We start from the raw sequence: 16,792 nt of genomic DNA, 5'->3' as shown, positions 1-16,792 counted from the left end.
TCACTGATGGCACTAAACTCAGGGTGGGTATGAGGTGGGAGTCAGGCTGGGCCTCATGGCTGGCTCCCTCCTTCCCTCTGATCCCATTGATTCCAGTCCTGAGGCTCCCTGGGGGGAGGCAGTAGGTGTACCTGCCCGCAGAGGCAGGGCTCGGCCGAATACAGGAGGGGTCTTGTGTCAAAAATCCCAAGAACATTTTTACATTGTTTCTGTTCACATGATCTCAAAACAGAATGATGTGTTTTGCAATTGGAATAAGGACACAATCAGACACCAGGAGGAGGGTTTCCCCAGGTTCAGCTCCTGCCTTGGATCCAGGGAACACGCAGGCTGGGGCTGGGGATTTTGGAGTCTGGAGGTCCCAGTCATCTAGAAGCCTTCCACCTAGATGAGCAGGAGGCCTGTCCATCCCAAAAACCCGCTGCTCTGGGATCGGGGACCCCCCAGTCTGGCTCTGCCACAGCCCCTGGTGTGACTGGAAAAGCTGCTTCCCCTTGGGCACCTGGGGAACGTGAAATATGGCTTTTGGGTCTGAGAGCCCCTGTGGCTTTGGCATCCTTGGCCGAGAATAGCCTGCACCCATCAGAAGCCTTTGGCGCAGGGCACAGGCCACGGAGCTGACCGGGCTGCTCTTCCTGTCTGGAGTTGAGTGATGCACAGATGGGTGCCCCCTTCCTGCTCAGGCCGATGTCAGCTCCTTCAGGCAAGCCCTCTGTGAGCCCTGAGTGCCCAAGAACACGGTGACAAGAGCAGAAGCAGGAAGGAGGTTCTTTCCCAGTCAGGGTCCTAGATGCTGTGAAGGTCACCAAGAATACCTGGACACCACATAGTTTGCCTCTTCAGTTGCTGGCGTCCTGGTTGCCTCGTCTTTGATCAGATCCACACCAATAAAGAGCCCAGTGCCCCTAGAGCAGAAAGGTGACATCTTAGAAGACCAGGCCTGGTGGGGGTGGACCCTGGTCCTTGCTCTCCTCCTCTGCCTGGGCCTGTGGGAAGCACCAGGGCTTGTTCTCTGCTTCCTGGGCAGGCTGAGAGCCATAGAACCCTCAGATGGTGGTGACCTAGTCCCAGGGAGTAACTGCAAGGGGAAGGGCCCCAGGTGTGACCGAGGAAAGGTTGGGGGTCAGAGCCAAGTCTGACCCTGGTTTTCCCTTCCCTAGAAGTGTCATCTTGGGCCAGAGCGCACCTCAGTGCTTTAGTTCCTCCTCTGAAGATGCAAGTCCCCACCAACCCAGGTGCTTAGGAGGTCACAGGAGAAACCGCACTTGGCTGCTGGCAGGTGCTTAATCAGTGGGTAATAACTGCTGCCCCAGTCTCACCTGACGTCCCCGATGATCGGATGTTTGGCTTTCTGCTCCTCGAGGAGCTCCATCAAGTAGCTGCCCACAGAGGCGGCATGAGCCTGCAGCTGCTCCTTCTCCAGAACATCTAGGACGGCCAGGCCTACAGCACAGGATACAGGGCTGCCCCCAAACTGAGCCAGGGGACAAAGCGCATGTCAGATGCCTGGAAAAGCAGGCCACGCTCCAGGGAGCATAAAGGCAGCAGAACTGCCACACGCATTCTGAGGGCAGCGACAAGCACAGGCCTGCACCCCTCAGAACTCAGTAATTTGGGGGTAGACAGGGTTCTCCTGAAGCCCCTGTGGGCTGTCCTCTTATTTTTTTTCCGGTGCTAATGTGACTGTAACTCAGGTAAGGTACCCCCAGGGGTACAAGAGGAGCCCCAAGAGACCAAATCAGAAGAGGTGTGCTGTGCATTTTTGTTGAGAGGCTTTAGGAAGCCCCATCTCACAGGTTGGGCCTAGACCCAAAGCATCAGACTAGCCTCCATCACCTTAAAAAGGGGGTCAAGAGCAACATGCCAGAGCCGCACCCAGGAAAAGCCACTCTGTATAATTTGACTCAAGGCTTTATAGTTTTAGCTCAGGGCATATTTTAGGGCACAGAACATGATAAGCTGGTTGCCTGTAAGCCACATGTGGCCTGAATATTCATTTTGTTTGGCTTGTGTGACATCGAAAGCTTTGAATTAGGTGCTAATGTTAAATATGTAGTCCTGACTGAGAATAAACCTGGCCTATCTGGCTACACTGGCAGGGGCTGCCCTGGCTTGCTCTGATTCACTTCCTCCACCTGGTCCTGCAGGTGTCCGAGTGGGGACCTGTGTTACAGAGAGTCAGGAGCAAGGGTGTCTCTTGCAGAGTATTTTTTTAAACTATATTGAAAAAGAAAACTTTATTGAGGCAGAGTTTACATACAAGAAGCTCCAAATGTTTCCAGCATATATAGTTCATTGCAACTGGACAAGTACATGTACCTAGGGGACCTCCACCACAATGAAGATACAGAACATTTCTATCACTTTCCAAAGTTCTTTGTGCCCCTCCACTACAGGCTTATCCAACCACTGACCTGCTCTCTATCACTATTGTTTTGCTGTTTCTGGAATATCCTACAAACAAAATAACAGAGTACATGCTTTTTTGTGCCTGGCCACTTCCGCTCAACACGTTTTTGCAATTTCCTATCTTGTCCTGTGTATCAACAGCGTGTGTTCATGTCATTGGTGCCTAGTATTCCACTGTATGGACGTACAGTCGTTTGTTTATCCAATTTCCTGTTAATGGTCCCTTGGGTTGAGTTTGGGCTATTATGAATAAAGCTGGTAAGAACATTTATAACAAATCTTTGTGTAAACAGAGGTTCTCATTTCTCTTGGGTAAATACCTAGGAGTGCAGTTGCTGGGTTGTAATCATAAATGTGTATTTAGTTTTATAAAAAAAATGGTGAAGCTTTCCCAAAGTAGTTGTGTCTTATCACATTCCCATCATTAGCATACAAGATTCCAGGAGCTCTCATGGAATGATTGGAAATTTCAGTCTTTTGAACTGTAGCCATTCAGTTGGGGGTGTCATGGTGTCCTGTAGATGGGCTTCAGAGCTGGTGTGCAGAGCCCCGTACTTGAGGTCATCACAGGCTTCCCAGGTGATTCTGCCAGGAGGCAGATTTCTGATATGCCCAAAACAAATTACGCGTGAGACGGACAAGGGGATGGGTCGATGCTACTTACTATATAGTATTAACTGTGAACTTAAAGAGGTAGAGTATATATATATTAGTAATATCTTTTGTTTAGAATCATGACCTGGCCAAGATGCTGAACTAGCACAATAGGTAGATCGTTGCCCCAAGATCACCCCAGAGGAGCAACAGGAAGAAAATGAACAAGGTTTGACACAGTTCTGGGAATCTAGAAGGTCATGTGTACACATAGGGCTATGTTCGTGTCCTGTGCCATGTGCGTGTTCAGGAAAGACCTGAAAAGCTCTAAGCTCCTGCCACTGGCTGCCTTGAGGCTCTGCAGGAGGAGGAAGTCAAGGCTGAGGCAGAGTAGTAAGCTGCTTGGCTGAGTATTGAACTAACACACGGAACTACTTGTCAAAGGCTGAGGCACAGATTTTTAAGGAGGTATTTGTCCAATCATTAGATGATCATTAAGCCAGCCAAGCAAAGGCTACATACAGAACTAGTTCAGAAATGGCACTATACAGGTAGTAATAAAAAACACCACCAAACCATAAGGAGGGAATATGATTTCCAAGGTTGACAGATTATTTAAAATGTCCAGGTTTCAACAGAAAATTATGAAACGGGGATCCCTGGGTGGCGCAGCGGTTTAACGCCTGCCTTTGGCCCAGGGCACGATCCTGGAGCCCGGGATCGAATCCCACATTGGGCTCCCGGTGCATGGAGTCTGCTTCTCCCTCTGCCTATGTCTCTGCCTCTCTCTCTCTCTCTCTCTGTGTGACTATCATAAAAAAAAAAAATTATGAAACGTGCAAGAAGCAAGTCTATGTGGGGTGAGGAACAATCAGTAGAAACTGTCCTTGAGGAAGCCAAGACGGCAGCCTTATTAGACAAAGACATTAAATCAGATGGTATGCATATATTCAAACTAAAGGAAACCATATTGCAAGAACTAAAAAGAACTAAAAAGCAATGCATGAAGATGACGTATCACCAAATACAGAATATCATTAAAGAAAGAACTAAATAGAAATTCTGGAGTTGAAAAGCACAGTAACTATAACGAAAAATTCACCAGAGAGGCTCAACAACAGATTTGAGCAAACAGATGAAGGAAATCAGCAAATCTGAAGATAATGTCAATCGAGACTGGTCTGATAACCAGAAAGAAAAAATTAAAAAATGAACAGAGCTTCAGCAACCTGTGGAACACCATGAAGGAAACCATTTGCAAACAGGAGTCCCCAGGAGAGGAGGAGAGACACAAAGACAGAGGGTGGGAGAAATGGGTGAAGGTGGTCGAAAGATAACAAGTTTCCAGTTATAAAATAAGTAGTTCATGGGGAGGTAATGTACAGCATGGTGACTATAGTATTATATATCTGAAAGTTGCTAAGACAGATTTCAAAGTTCTCAGATGAAAAAAATTATACGTACATATGATGATGGATGTCAACTAGACTTGTGCTCATTTCACAACAAATAATTGAATCATCATGTTGTATGAAATAGAATGCTGTATGCCAATTATATCTCAATAAAAAATACTGAAATCAGCATGAGAAGTGACTTGTGCAAGAGATCCTCAACAAGATTAATAGCTGATTCCTCATCCAAAACGATAAAGGCCAGAGGCAGTGGGATGAGATATTTAAAGTAATGAAAGAAAAAGACTGCCAGTCAAAAATTCTATATAAAAGAATCCTTTAAAAATAAACAGGAACCTGGGAAGTCTGGGTGGCTTGGTGGTTGTTTGCCTTTGGCTCAGGGCATGATCCCAGAGTTCTGGGATTGAGTCCTGCATTGGGCTTCCTGCATGGAGCCTGCTTCTCCCTATGCCTATGTCTCTGCCTCTCTCTGTCTCTCATGAATAAAATCTTTTAAAAAAAATAAAAAAATAAACAGGAAACTAAAACAATTCCAGATAAATATAAACTGAAAAAATGTGTCACTAACATACTTTACAAAAAATACTTGTGGTATGTCCTCAGGCTGAGATGAAAAGGCATCAAATAACTCAAATCCACATGAAGAAATAAAGAACACTGGTAAAGACACAGAGGTTGAAAGCAAAAGGGTGGAGAAGATAAACCATGCAAACAGTAACCAGAAGACTTGGAGTAGCTGTGCTAATATCAGACATAAGACTTGCAGCTTAAGGGATCCCTGGGTGGCGCAGCGGTTTGGCACCTGCCTTTGGCCCAGGGCGTGATCCTGGAGACCCGGGATCGAATCCCACGTTGGGCTTCCGGTGCGTGGAGCCTGCTTCTCCCTCTGCCTGTGTCTCTGTCTCTCTCTCTCTCTGTGACTATCATAAATAAATAAAAATAAAAAAAAATTTTAAAAAAAGACTTGCAGCTTAAAATTAGTATTAGCAACACAGAGAAACATAATGCCAAGAGTCAGTCACAAGGATATATAATCATTACAAACACATGTGTACGTAAAAACTGAGCCCCAAAATACATAAAGCAAAAACTGACAGAACTGAAAGCAGAGATGTACAATTCAGTGACAAATGGAGAGTTCATTCTCTCATTTTCAGTAACTGATATGACTGAACAGAAGATCAACAAGGAAACAGAATTGAATGACACTAGAAACCAATTTACACCTAACACAGAGCACTTGAAAAAAAGAATAAACACTTTTCCCAAGTGCACCGATGGGTCAAAGAGGTCACAAGGAGATGAAAATATATAGATGAATGAAAATGAAAAAGGCATACTAAAACTTATGAGATGCAGTGAAAGTAGTATGAATATGAAAATTTATGTCTATAAACATGTATGTTAAGAAAGATGAAAGATTTCAAATGAATAGTCTAACTTTCCACTTTAAGAAACTACAAAAAAGAGCAATCAAAACCAAAAGCAAGCAGAAGGAAAGGAATCTTAAAGATTGAAGTGGAAATAAATAGAAATATAGAAAAAAGAAAGAAAAAAAATCACAAGCCAGTAACTAGAAATAAGGAACTACATGAAAGAAAAAAAAAATCTCATTGGAAAAGGCAAACATAGAAAAGGTAGTGGATCAACCATTTATAAAATTAATGAGGAAAAAATAATTAATGAGGGTTAAAGACAAAAGTACTAAAATCTTTATCTGCAACAATTAATGGATACACAAAACAGACAGATGCCAGAGAGATGTAGAAACACAGGCAGAGCAGAGGGAGGAGCAGGCTCCCTGCAGGGAACTTGATGTGGGACTTGATCCCAGGACCCTGGGATCACAACCTGAGTTGAAGGCAGATGCTCAACCACGAGCCACCCAGGTGCCCTTATACACAGGTTGTTGTATAGGAGCCTCAGGGTAACCACAAACCAAAAACCTGTATTAGTACACCAAAAATAAAGGAATTTAAACATAACACTGAAGAAAGTCATCAAATCACAAGGGATGAGAATAAGAGAAAAAGGAATAGAGAACTGGAAAAACAACCAGAAAACAGCGAACAAAATGTAAGTACTTACCTATTAATAATCAGTATAAATGTAAATGGACTAAATGATCCAATCAAGACACAGGGTGGTTGAATAGATAAAAAAAAAACTCAGTACCCATCTATATGCTGCTTACAAGAGACTCACTTCAGCATTAAAAGACACATACAAACTGAAAGTAAAGAGATGGCAGAAGATATTCCATGCAAACAGAATTGAAAAGAAAAGGGAGGGTAGCAATACTTCTGTCAGACAAATAGACTATTTTTTTAAAAAGATTTTATTTATTTGAGAGAGAGAGCATGTGAGCATGAGCAGGGGAAGGGGCAGAGCGATAAGCAGACTCCCCACTGAGCAGGCAGACTGATGAAGGACTCAATCCCATGACCCTGAGATCATCACCTGAGCCAAAGGCAGATGCTTAACTGACTGAGCCACCCAGGGGTCCCAAACAAAACAGACTCTATTTTGTTTTTTAAGGTTTTATTTATTTATTCATGAAAGACATGAAAGAGGCAGAGATACAGGCAGAGAGAGAAGCAGGCTCCCTGCAAGGGAGCCTGATGTGGGACTCGACCCCAGGATAATGGGATCACAACCTGAGCCAAAGGTAGATGCTCAGCCACTGAGCCACCCAGGTGCCCCCAAAATAGACTTTGAAACAAAAAGTATAATAAGAGAGAAAGAAGGATATATTTTTTAAAGATTTATTTTATTTATTCATTCATTCATTCATTCATTCATGAGAAACACACACAGAGAGAGAGGCAGAGACACAGGCAGAGGGAGAAGCAGGCTCCATGCAAGGAGCTTGATGCGGGACTTGATCCCGGATCCCGGGACCACACCCTGAGTCAAAGGCAGATGCCCAACCGCTGAGCCACCCAGGCATCCTGAGCTGGTTCTTTAAAAAATAAACAAAATTGAAAAATCTTTAGCCAGACTTGTAAAAAAAGAGAGAGAGAGGGAGAGAGAGAGAGAGAGAGAGAGAAAGGATCAAATAAAATTAGAAGTGAAAGAGAAGTAGGGTGCCTGGGTAGTTCAGTCAATGGAGGGTCTGCCTTCAGCTCAGGTCATGATCCCAGGGTTCTGGGATTGAAGCTCCCTGCTCAGCTTCTTCCTCTTCCACTGCCTGGCACTCTCCCTGCTTGTGCGCTACTTGTGTCAAATAAATAAAATCTTAAAAAAAAAAGAAAAGCAAGAAAGAAGTTACAACCAATACCACAGAAATACAAAGGATAAATTAATTGGACAACCTAGAAGAAATGGATACATTCCTAGAAACACAATCTGGGGCGCCTGGGTGGCTCAGTAGGTTGAGCAACTTCCTTCAGCTTGGGTCATGATTTTGGGGTCTTGGGATTGTGTCCCATGTTGGGCTCCCTGCTCAGTGGGGAGACTGCTTCTCTTCTGCCCCCTGCCCCCTACTCATGCTCTCTTACTTGTTTTCTCCTCTCAGATAAGTAAAATCTAAAAAATAAAAATAATAATAAAATAAAATAAAATAAAATAAGAAGAAGAAGAAGAAGAAGAAGAAGAAGAAGAAGAAGAAGAAGAAGAAGAAGAAGAAGAAGAAGAAACATACACTCTTCCAAGACTACAACAGGAAGAAATAAAACCTGAAGAGATTATTACTAGTAAATTCAATCAGCAGTCCAAAAACTCCCCAAAACCAAAAGTGCAAGACCAGACAGCTTCACAAGTGAGGTCTACCAAACATTTAAAGAGTTAATACCCATCCTTCCCAAAATATCAATATATTCCAAAAAGCTGAAAGGGAAGGAATGCTTCCAAACTTATATTTATGAGGCCAGCATTACCATACCTAAATCAAAGATATTTAAAAAAAAAAGAAAATTACAAGCCAATATCTCTGATGAACATAGATGCAAAAATCCTCAATGAAAATATGAGTAAATTAAATTCAGCTAATATATTAAAATGATCATACACCATGATCAAATAGGATTCATCACCAGGATGCAAGGATGGTTCAATATCTGCCAATCATATCTGATACACCACATCAACAAAGGATAAAAATAATCCAATCAGCTCAATAGATGAAAAAATATTTGAAAAAATTCAACATCCATTCATGATAAAAACTCTAAAAAAGGTGGGTATAGACAGAACATACCTCAACGTAATAAAGGCCATTGATAAACTCACAGCTAACATACTTAATAGGAAAAAGCTGAAAGCTTTATTCCCCCCATCTTAAGATCAGGAACAAGACAAGCATGTCCATTCTTGCCAGTTTTTTTTTTTCTCATTCTTGCCAGTTTTATTGAACAGTACTGCAAGTCCTAGCCACAGCAATCAAGCAAGAATAGGAAATAAAAGGCATCCAAATTGGAAAGGAAGAAGTAAAACTGCCACTAGTCACAGATGAGCTATTACAATATAGGAAACTGTAAAGCCTGCACCTAGAAACTATTAGTATAAAGGAATTCAGTAAAGTTGCATGATATAAAATATACAGAAATCTGTTGTTTCTTTTTTTTTTTTTTTTTTTAAGACTTATTTTAGAGAGTGAAAGAGCAGTGGGGAGGGGCAGAAAGACTCTTAAGCAGACTCTGTGCTGAGCCCAGAGCCTGACGTGGGGCTCGATCCCATGACCCTGAGATCACAAGTCTAGCCAAATCCAAGAGTTGAGTGTTCATCTGACTGCACCACCCAGGTGCCCCTTTTGTGTTTCTATCTACTAGTAACAAACTATTGCAGAAATTGAGAAAACGATCCCATTTACAACTGTATCAAAAGGAATAAACTAACTAGGAATCAGTTTAACTGAGGAGATAAAACACCTGTACTCTGAAAACTCTAAGACACTGATGAAAGAAATTAAAGAGTACAAAAATAAATGGTAGGATGTAGTGTGCTCATGGATTGGAAGAATTAATATTAAAATGTCCATACTACCAAAAGCAATCTACAGATTCAATGCAATCCCTATCAGAATACCCAATGACATTTTTTATAGAACTAGAACAAATATCCTAAAGTTTGTATGGAACCACAAAAGACTTTGAATAGCCAATGCAACCTTCAGAAAGAACAAAGCTGGATGTATCATGGTCCCAGATTTCAAACTATACTACAAATTATAGCAATCAGAACTGTATGGCACTGGCACAACACAAAACTAAACATGTAGATGAATGGATCAAAAAAAAACCCACACCTATATGGCCAATTAATCTACAACAAAGGAGGCAAGAATATACAATGAAGAAAAGACAAACCCTTCAATAAATAATAAATAATGTTAGGAAAACTGGATGACTTTTTTTACATCATACATAAAAAGAAGCTCAAAATGGATTAAAGACTTAAACAGAAGACCTAAAACCATAAAAGTCCTAGAAGAAAATGGACAGTAAACTCGTGGGCATTTGTTTTAGCAATACCTTTTTGGATCTGGACAATCACAACAGAAACAAAAATAAACATATGGGATTACATCAAATTGAAAAACTTTGCACAGTGAAGGGAAGTCATCAATGAAATGAATAGGCAACCTACCGAATGGGAGAAGATATGCAAATAATATATCTCCTAAGGAGTTAACATCCGAAATATATAAAAACTCAAAACTCAGTATCAATTGTTTTTTAGATTCCAAACTAAAGTGAAATCAAATGGTATTTGTCTCTGACTGGCTTATTTCACTTAGCATTATGCTCTCCATCTATGTTGCTACAAATGGCAAGATTTCATTTTCTTTTTTATGGCTGAATAATATTCCTGTGTGTGTGTGTGTGTGTGTGTATGAGAAAGAGAGAGAGAGGAGATAGAGACATCTTTATCTGTTCATCAGTAGATGGGCTCTTTATCTTGGCTCTTATAAATAATGCAGCTATGAACACAATGGTGTATAGGTCTTTTTGGATTGGTTTTTTCTTCAGATAGATTCCTAGAAGTGGAACTGCTGGGTCATATGGTAGTTCTATTTTAATTTTTTCCAGGAAAACCTCTGCACTACTTTACATAGTGGCTGCACCAATATACATTCCCATGAACAGTGCATGAGAGGTCCCTTTCCTACACATCCTCACCAACCTGTTATTTTTTTTGTCTTTCTGATAACAGCCATTCTGGTAGGTATGAAGAGATTTCTCATTGTGTTTTTTTTTTTTTTAAATGGATCATGGTGGATTTTTTTTTTTAAATTTTTATTCATTTATGATAGTCACAGAGAGAGAGAGAGGCAGAGACACAGGCAGAGGGAGAAGCAGGCTCCATGCACCGGGAGCCCGATGTGGGACTCGATCCCGAGTCACCAGGATCGCGCCCTGGGCCAAAGGCATGTGCCAAACCGCTGCGCCACCCAGGGATCCCTCTCATTGTGGTTTTGATCTGCATTTCACTGATGATGAGTGATGGTATCTTTTCATGTGTTTGTTGGCCATCCATATGTCTTCTTTGGAAAAATGTCTATTCAAGTCTTCTGTCCCTTTTTCAGCTGTTTTTTTTTTTTTAATATATTAAGTTGTGTAAGTTCTTCTTTTAAAAATATTTTATTTCTTTATTTGAAAGAGTGAGCATGAGTGTGTTGTGTGGGGGGGTGGTGGAGAGGCAGAAGCAGACTCCCCAATGAGCAGGGAGCCCGATGCAGGCTTTGATGCCAGGACCCTGAGATCATGACCTGAACCGAAGGCAGACGCTTAACTGACTGAGCCATGCATCTCAAGTTGTGTAAGTTCTTTACATATTTTGGATATTAACCCCTTACTGGATGTATAATTTGTAAGTACTTTTTCCCATTCAGTACATTGCCTTTGTGTTTTGTTGATATTTTCTTTCTGTTACAAAAGCCTTTTAATTTGATGTAATCCTATTTGCTTATTTTAGCTTTTGTTGCTGGTCAACTTTGACAAGGGTGTCAAGACCATCCAATGGGATAAAAATAGTCTTTTCAGCAAATGGTGTTGGGACAACTGAATATCCACATACAAGAGAGTCAAGTTACCCCCCTACCTCATACCATATGCAAAATATTACCTCAAAATAAACCAAAGACTTAAGTTTAAGAGCTAAAATCATAAAATTCTTAAAAGAAAGCAAGGTGGAAATCTTCATGACCTTGGATTAGGCAGTGGTTTGTTAGCTATGACTCCAAAGCACTGGTAAGCAAAGAAAAAAATAGACTCCCTCACAAATTTTTTTTTTTTTTTTTAAGATTTTACTTATTTATTCATGACAGAGAAAGAAAGGCAGAGACATAGACAGAGGGATAAGCAGACTCCCTACAGGGAGCCCAATGTGGGACTCGGTGCCAGGACCCAGGGATCATGCCCTGCGCCAAAGGCAGAGACGCTCAATTGCTGAGCTACTCAGGCATCCTAGGCTCCCTAAAAATTAAAAACCTTTGTGCTTCAGAGGAGACTACCAAGAAAGTGAAAAGACAACTCAGAAACGGGAGAAAATATTGCCAAAGTTTCTATCTGATAAGGATTAGTACCTAGGATATATAAAGAATTCTTATAACTCAGCAAAAAAAGACAAGTAACCCAATTAAAAAACTGGGCAAAGGACATGAGTACACATTTTCCAAAGAATATATGACTTTGTTAATAACCACATAAAAAGAACCTCAACATGACTAGCCAGGAGGGAAATGCAAATCATCATGAAAAACTATTTCACACTCACTGGGATGGCAATAATAAAAGATGGAAAATCACAAACGCTGGGGAGGGTATGGAGGAATTGGAACCCTCATACATTTTTGGTGGGCATGTAAAGTGGTAGAGTTAGTTTGAAAAAGTCCCGCCATTCCTCAAAAAGTTAAACCTAGGGTTGCCATATGATCCAGAAATTTCCCTTACAGGTACATACTCAGGAGAACTTTTCTGAAAATATACATCCAAACAAATACATGTACACAAATGTTCAGTGCAGCATTATTCATAAGAGCCAAAAAAGGGAAATAACCCAAGTGGTCATTAACTGAAGAATGGATAAATGAAATCTGCAATATTCCTACAATGAAACTCTTTTCTTTTTTTTTTAAAAGATTTTTATCCATTTATTAATAAGAGACACAGAGATATAGGCAGAGGCAGAAGCAGACTTCCCACAGGGAGCCAATGTGGGACTCGTTCCCAGGATCCGGGGATAATGACCTGAGCCCAAGGCAGATAGATGCTCAACCGCTGAGCCACCCAGGTGTCCTACAATGGAATTATTTTCATTCCTAAGAAAGAATTAACCACCGATGAACCTTTAAAGTATGACAGGAGTCAGACACAAAAGGTCACATGGTTTTGTGATTCATTATGAAATGTCAAAAATAGGCAAATCCATCGAGGCAGAAAGGAGGTAGTGACTGCTAGGACTTAGAGAAGGCAATGGGGAGTGAGTGACTGCTAATGCGTATAGGGCTGCATTTTGGGTGATGAAAATGTTCCAGAATTAAGACAATAAAATGATGGTTGCACAACACGGTGAGTATACTAAAACCCACCGGTTTATACTTGAATTTGAACCTACTGAATTTGTAGTTAAAGTTTATTTATTTATTGAAGTAATCTCTACACACAATGTGGTACTCAACCTTACAACCCTGAGATCAAGAGTTGCACATTCTTCTGACTGAGCCGGCCAGGTGCCCCTAAATTCTTATTTAAAAGAGTGAATTTGGGCAGCTCAGGTGGCTCAGTGGTTTAGCGCTGCCTTCAGCCCAGGGTGTGATCCTGGAGACCAGGGATCAAGTCCCACATCGGGCTCCCTGCATGGAGCCTGCTTCTCCCTCTGCCTGTGTCTCTGCTTCTCTCTCTCTCTCTCTGTGTGTCTCTCATGAATAAATAAATAAAATCTTAAAAAAAAAATAAAAGAGTGAATTTGGGCAGCCCCGGGGCGGGGGGGCCCTCAGTGATTTAACCCCTGCCTTTGGCCCAGGGCCTGATCCTGGAGGCCCTGGATCGAGTCCACGTTGGGCTCCCTGCATGGATCCTGCTTCTCCCTCTGCCTGTGTCTCTGCCTCTCTTTCTCTCTCTCATGAATAAATAAATAAAATCTTAAAAAAAAATAAAAAGGTGAATTCTTTGGGTATGTAAATTATGTCAACTGAAAAAGAATGAGTGATTTCTGCCCCTCAATATTGCATTCAGGGTAACAATGGAATATACTTTTAACATGCTGGAGGAAAATAGGACCTAGATTTTATATTTAGCTAAAATATTTAAATATAAGGGCCTGATAGAAATATTCACTCAGGATTTCAGAAGGTAGGTTTGGAATATAAAGGCTTGTACTGAAAATAATTTGGGATGAAATACTTTTAATACAGATACTAAAAAAAAGTATGATAAAGTAAAATTATAAATGAAGATGTTAGCAACAGGTCTAAATATATCAATAGTTGCATTAAATTTATTTTTAATAAAAATTTTTATTTATTTATGAGACACAGAGAGAGAGGCAGAGACACAGGCAGAGGGAGAAGCAGGCTCCATGCAGGGAGCCTGACGCGGGACTTGATCCTAGGTCTCTAGGATCATGCCCTGGGCTGAAGGCGGTGCTAAACTGCTGAGCCACCCGGGCTGCCCTAGTTGCATTAAATTTAAATTGTCTAATCACTTTGAAGTCAAATATTAGTGGATTTAGACTAAACCGCCCCCAATTCTAGATATTTGCTTGTTAAAAGAAACACACCTAAAGCTAATCGAAAGCTAGAATAGCTTTTTAGTATCAGATAAAATACAATTTAGTAGGCAGAATCATTATTTGGAATGGAAAAGATACTTCTCATGATAAAGATTCAATTCCTGGAAAACAAGACTACTATTTTACACCATACATACAAATGAACTGAAATGGATTAAAAATCTGAAAACCTGAAACCTCTAAACTTCTAGAAGAAAACATACGCAGTAAGTTCCTTGACATCACTCTTCACAATTTTTAGGATTTAACATCAAAAGCAAAGGCAACAAAAGCAGAAACAAAGAATTTGGGCAACACTAAACCAAAAAGCTTCTGCACAGCAGAGGAAACCATCAGTAAAATGAAAAGACAATTGACCTAACTGGAGATAATATTTGTAATCGTGTATTTGAAAAAGAGCTGTATGTAAGGATTGTAATGATAAGGAGTTCTATGTAAGAATGGAGCTTTATTGATAGAAAGAAAGGAGCTGAATTAATAAGGAGTTGTATGTAAGAAATCATTCAAGAGCAAAAAAAACAATACGATTAATATGGGCAGAACATCTGAATAGATATTTTCCTACGAAGACATACAGATGGCCAACAGTATGTGAAAAGGTGTCCAATGTCATTTATCATCAAAACCACAATGAGGGATCCCTGGGTGGCGCAGCGGTTTGGCGCCTGCCTTTGGCCCAGGGCGCGATCCTGGAGACCCAGGATCGAGTCCCACGTCGGGCTCCTGGTGCATGGAGCCTGCTTCTCGCTCTGCCTATGTCTCTGTCTCTCTCTCCTCTATGTGACTATCATAAAAAAAAAAAACAAAAAACAAAAACACCACAATGAGATACCACCTCATAACCTGTCAGAATGGCTATTACCAAAAAGACAAGAAATAGCAAGTGCTGGTAAGATGTGGAGAAAAGGAAACCCTTGTATTCTGTTAGTGGGAATGTAAATTGGGGCGGCCACTATGGAAAACAGCATAGCAGTTCCTCAAAAAATTAAAAATAGGGATGCCTAGATGGCTCAGTAGCTAAGCGTCTGCCTTTGGCTCAGGGCATGATCCCGGGGTCCTGGGATCGAGTCCCACATCGGGCTCCCCACAGGGAGCCTGCTTCTCCCTCTGCCTAGGTCTCTGTCTCTCTCTCTCATGAATAAATAAATAAAATCTTAAAAAAATTAAAAATAGAGAACTGCCACATGATTCAGGAATCCCATTTCTGGGTATTTATCAGAAGGAGATAAAAACACTATTTCCAAGAAATATCTGCACCCTCGTGTTTACTGCAGCACTGTTTTCAATAGCCAAGGCATAGAAGTAACCTAAGTGTATACATGTGGTTGAGTGGATACAGGAAATGTGGTATATATGCATAATGGAACATTAACCATAAAAAAGAAAGAAATCGGGATCCCTGGGTGGCGCAGCGGTTTGGCGCCTGCCTTTGGCCCGGGGCGCGATCCTGGAGACCCGGGATCGAATCCCACATCGGGCTCCCGGTGCGTGGAGCCTGCTTCTCCCTCTGCCTGTGTCTCTGCCTCTCTCTCTCTGTGACTATCATAAATAAATAAAAATTAAAAAAAAAAAAAAAAAAAAGAAAGAAATCTTGCCATTTGTGACAGCATGTCCTGTACCTTGAGGACATAATGCTAAGTTAAACGAGTCCAACAGAGAAAGACAAATACCGTAGCTCACATATTTGTGGAATCAAAACAAAAAGCAAAAAGCAGGGCACCTGGGTAGCTCCGTGGGTTAAGTGTCTGCCTTCGGCTCAGGTCATGATCTGGGGGTCCTGGGATAGAGCCTCATATTAGGCTCCCTAATAGGGACTCTGCTTCTGCTTCTCCCTCTCCCCTCTTGCCCCTGCTCACATGCTCTCTCTCTCAAGTAAATAAAATTAAGTAAAATAAAAAACAAACAAACAAACTCAAGATGGAACTCGTAGATACAGAGAACATATTGGTAGTTGCCAGAGATGGCAGTGTTGGGGGACGGGCAAAATGAGTGAAGATGATCAGAAGGTACAAACTTCCAGTTACAAAATAAGTTTGGGATGCCTGGGTGAGGCTCAGCAGTTGAACGTCTGCCTTTGGCTCAGGGCGTGATCCTGGAGTTCCAGGATCAAGTCCCACATTGGGCTCCCTGCACGGATCCTGCTTCTCCCTCTGCCTGTGTCTCTGCCTCTGTGTGTCTCTCAAGAATAAATAAAATCTTTAAAAATAAATAAGTTTTAGGGGTATAATGTACAGAATGGTGACTATAGTTAATAATGCTCTACTGTTTATTTTTGAAAGTTGCTAAGAGAATAGATCTTAGAAGTTCTCATGACAAAAAAATAGTTCTCATGACAAGAAAAAAATCTCTGTAACTGTGTGGTGATGGATGCTAACTAGACTTATTTTGGTGATCATTTTGAAACAAATATTGAATCATTATGCTGTACACCTGAAACTAATATGTTAGTTATACCTCAAATTTTAAAAGGTTCAAGGGATGCCTGGGTGGCTCAGTCAAATGTCTGGCTTTGGCTCAGTTCATGATCTCAGGGTCCTGGGATCGAGGCCTGTGTTAGGCTCCCAGCTCAGCAGGGAGTCTGCTTGTCCCTCTCCTTATGTTCTCTCTCAAAGAAATAAATAAAATCTTAAAAAAGAAAAAAA

General features: G+C 41.2%; 1 protein-coding gene across 2 annotated transcripts in view; it reads right to left on the bottom strand.

Moving 5' to 3' along the window:
- PHYKPL (5-phosphohydroxy-L-lysine phospho-lyase) overlaps positions 1–16,792 on the bottom strand; it is a 34,020-nt gene that overhangs the window by 5,028 nt on the left and 12,200 nt on the right. The window contains exons 9-10 of one of the 2 annotated variants that reach the window (XM_072840568.1): positions 1,320–1,474; positions 816–905 (exon numbers count right to left, since the gene is read on the bottom strand). In XM_072840568.1, coding sequence (XP_072696669.1) covers positions 816–905; positions 1,320–1,474 — 245 coding nt within the window. Of the gene's footprint in view, positions 1–815; positions 906–1,319; positions 1,475–2,222; positions 3,013–5,224; positions 14,935–16,792 lie in introns of those variants that run through there. The other variant, XR_012037660.1, reaches the window with a different exon arrangement.

This window comes from Canis lupus, chromosome 10, assembly GCF_048164855.1.
Source record: "Canis lupus baileyi chromosome 10, mCanLup2.hap1, whole genome shotgun sequence".
Classification (NCBI taxonomy): Eukaryota; Metazoa; Chordata; class Mammalia; order Carnivora; family Canidae; genus Canis; species Canis lupus.
This window is presented reverse-complemented; position numbering and strand designations above follow the sequence as displayed.